Raw genomic sequence first — 3,151 nt, 5'->3', positions numbered from 1 at the left:
TAGGACAGAGGGGTCAGCGCCCGGGCATTCGGAGTTGGCAACAATTGGGCAGTTCTGGCTCCCACTTAGGAGCCGTGGTGGTATACAAGTTACACTTCGGGCTGTGATCCGCACGGTCCACAGGAGAAAGACTGGGCGGTCCACTCCCACAAACAGGGAGTCTCAGAAACCTACGAGCGGGTCACTATGCATCAGCATCGACTCGATGGCAGTAAGCGTGGGAGAGAACTCGAACTCGCCAAGTTAAAGGGCCAATGTGGCTGGGGCGCCTCGGCCACAGTCACTGCAGACATAGGGCTTCTGTCCCCAGTGAGCCGAGTGATGTCTCAGGAGGCTTTGCTTATGACTGAAGCCCCATCCACACAGCTTGCACATGTGTGGCTTCTCCCCTGAGTATGTCCTCCACTGCATAAGGAGATTTGATCTACGGGTAAAGCCTCGGCCACACTCCTTGCCCACATGTGGTTTCTTCCCTGAGTGTGTCTCCTGATGTCTGATGAGGTTTGCCTTGCGGTTGAAGCCTTGCCCACACTCCTTGCACACATGTGGCTTCTCCCCTGAGTGTGTCCTCTGGTGCACACGGAGGCCTGCCTTCTGGCTGAAGCCTCGCCCACACTCCTTGCACACATGTGGCTTCTCCCCAGAGTGTGCACTCCAGTGCAAGAGGAGGATTGATTTACAGGTAAAACCCTGCCTGCACTCCTTGCGCACATAAGGCTTCTCCCTAGAGTGTGTCCTCCGGTGTATACGGAGATTAGATTTACAGGTAAAGCCTCGGCCACACTCATCGCACACATGTGGCTTCTCCCCCGAGTGTGCCCTCTGGTGCATAAGTAGACTTGATTTACGGGTAAATCCTCGGCCACAGTCACTGCAGACATAGGGCTTCTGTCCCGAGTAAGCCGAGTGATGTCTCAGGAGGCTTTGCTTATAATTAAAGCCCCGTCCACACTGCTTGCACACGTGTGGCTTCTCCCCTGAGTGTGTCCTCCACTGCATAAGGAGATTTGATCTACGGGTAAAGCCTCGGCCACACTTCTTGCACACATAAGGCTTCTCCCCAGAGTGTGTCCTCTGGTGCATAAAGGAGGTGTGATTTCCGGCTGAGGCCTCGCCCACGCACATTGCAAATACAAGGCTTCTTTTCTGGGTGTGTCCCCTGGTGTCCGAGGAGGCCTGACTTTCGGCTAAAGCCTTGTCCACACTCGAGGCTCCCATAAGGCTTCTCCCCAGAGTGGGTCCTCTGGTGTCTGCTGAGATTTAGCTTGTGTCTAAAGCCTCGCCCACACTCCCTACACACATCGGGCTTCTCCACAAGGAGGGACCTATGTTCTGTGAGCCCTGATTTCATGACACAGTCTGGCCCATCTAGCACTGACTGCTCCAAATCTTGAGGTCTCTAATTCCTTCAACCCCATGTCTGTTTCCACAGAGCTCACCCTCGGGGCTGAGTTGGGCCCTATTCCTACCGCTGTGCTGCCTTCTTGGGACTTGGTGAGGGTCTCTGGGGTGGGATGGAGAATTTCCTTGAAGTCTTTCTCTCCTCTGTCCTCTCCCACAAGTGTGTGGAGACGTCTTCTCTCTCCTGACCTTCTGTGTTCTTGCTCCTGCAGCTCCGAGGAGACTCCTGCTGCTCCGGCTGCTTCCGAGGCTCTGGGCTGGAGCTCCCTGGATGGAGGTGATGTTCTGCACAGAAGCCTGGGAAGAGCTGACGCTCACGCTGGCTGAGGAACTGCTGACAGGAGAGAGCCAGAAGTCGGGAGGCAGCGGGGTCGATTCCTGGCTTTGGATCTGCTGGCGAGAGAGTCTTCCATTAGCGTGGCCCTAGTGGGATTGACTGAGCTGTCCCGCCTCCTCTTAGGACAGACAGAATCTCAGTGCTGGGATCCTGGGGGGCACCAACAGGTGAGACTTGGACCACCAGCCCAAAGGTGGGTGCATCTGAAGAGAGGCTGGGGGTCTGCATCGCAAGGGCAGCCAGTGGGGCAGCTCAGCTCTTCACACACGGACGACCGGGAGTCAGACACAGCGAACAACGCCACTGCCACACGTGTCACTGACAACACGTACAACACAATTCGTTTCCCACCAATACTGTAATCCATGTTGTTGTTTTTAATAAACAAAGTATGCATTCTATTGCCACCCAGAAGAAGGAGCCCCGGTGGCAGAGTGGGTTCCGCACTGGGCTTCTAAGCAAAAGGTCAGCAGTTTGAAACCACCGGTCACTCGAATGAGAGAGAGGAGGCTTGCTGCCCCTGTGCAGATGGAGTTCCACAGAGCCACGGGGGCCGTTCTGTGGGTTGGAATCACCCTGATGGCAGTCAGTGGTGCAGTGGTTTAAGCGTTTGGCTGCGGCTTCGTGAGTGGGAGACGTGGCAGTCTGCTCTATAAGAGTTCCAGCCAGGGAAACGGGTCTGCTCTGCCCTACAGGGTCACCAGGAGTCAGAAATGGCTTGGAGGCAGAGGACATGGCTACGGTACTCCAGGTCATGCACACCCAGACCCTCAGCACTCCAGCAGAGTCGGACACGCTTCTGCCTGGTAAATAACTTCTATCGCCTGTCAGCTTTTCCTCCTGAGGCAGATTTACACTGCCCATCACACTCCGCTAGTACAGTATGTTCACACGATTCACGAGCGCCTTCGACGGCAGTGAGCATGCGATGCTAATGTTTTACACCAACATTAGCATGCTATGCGAATGTTTTATGCCAATGCTAATGTTTTACACCATGCTATACTAATGTTTTACACCAATGTTTTACAAAAAGCTGTCACATCAACACTTAGTAAAATATCATGTGGGGAGGGAGTGAATGATAAACAGAGAAGGCATATATTGTTCGTGTTAAAGTACAGTATTTGGAAACAACAGTTTCTATGACCTATGTGGAAATGTCCTTCATGGCTTCAACACTGAAGGTAGTATGTAAAGGCTGATATAAGATGTACCCCCAAAAGTGCAGTGCATTATAACTGAACTGAAGTTAAGTGCAGTTCATTACAGCACTGGGGTGTCATAATACGTCGGGAATTGCCTTTACTCAGTTTGATGGGAAGAGTTCAGGGTGGGAATAGTTCAAATGATACCAAATCAGATAAGCTCACACCAGAGATGAAAAGGGAATAAAGTAAATTCGCATCAGGA

General features: G+C 52.8%; 1 protein-coding gene across 1 annotated transcript; it reads right to left on the bottom strand.

Annotated features, from left to right (window-relative positions):
- Positions 1-243: 243 nt before the first annotated feature.
- On the bottom strand, positions 244-1,351 carry LOC123522315 (histone-lysine N-methyltransferase PRDM9-like). Its single transcript, XM_045295530.1, is given in 2 exon segments — positions 244-1,083; positions 1,085-1,351. Coding segments are annotated over 2 exon segments (1,107 nt in total).
- Between the last annotated feature and the right edge of the window lie 1,800 nt (positions 1,352-3,151).

Source organism: Echinops telfairi, unplaced genomic scaffold (assembly GCF_000313985.2).
Source record: "Echinops telfairi isolate 266 unplaced genomic scaffold, ASM31398v2 ScPeMD7_5592;HRSCAF=6446, whole genome shotgun sequence".
NCBI classification, from domain to species: domain Eukaryota; kingdom Metazoa; phylum Chordata; class Mammalia; order Afrosoricida; family Tenrecidae; genus Echinops; species Echinops telfairi.
Note: the sequence above shows the minus strand (reverse complement) of the source record. Positions and strands in the feature narration are given on the sequence as shown.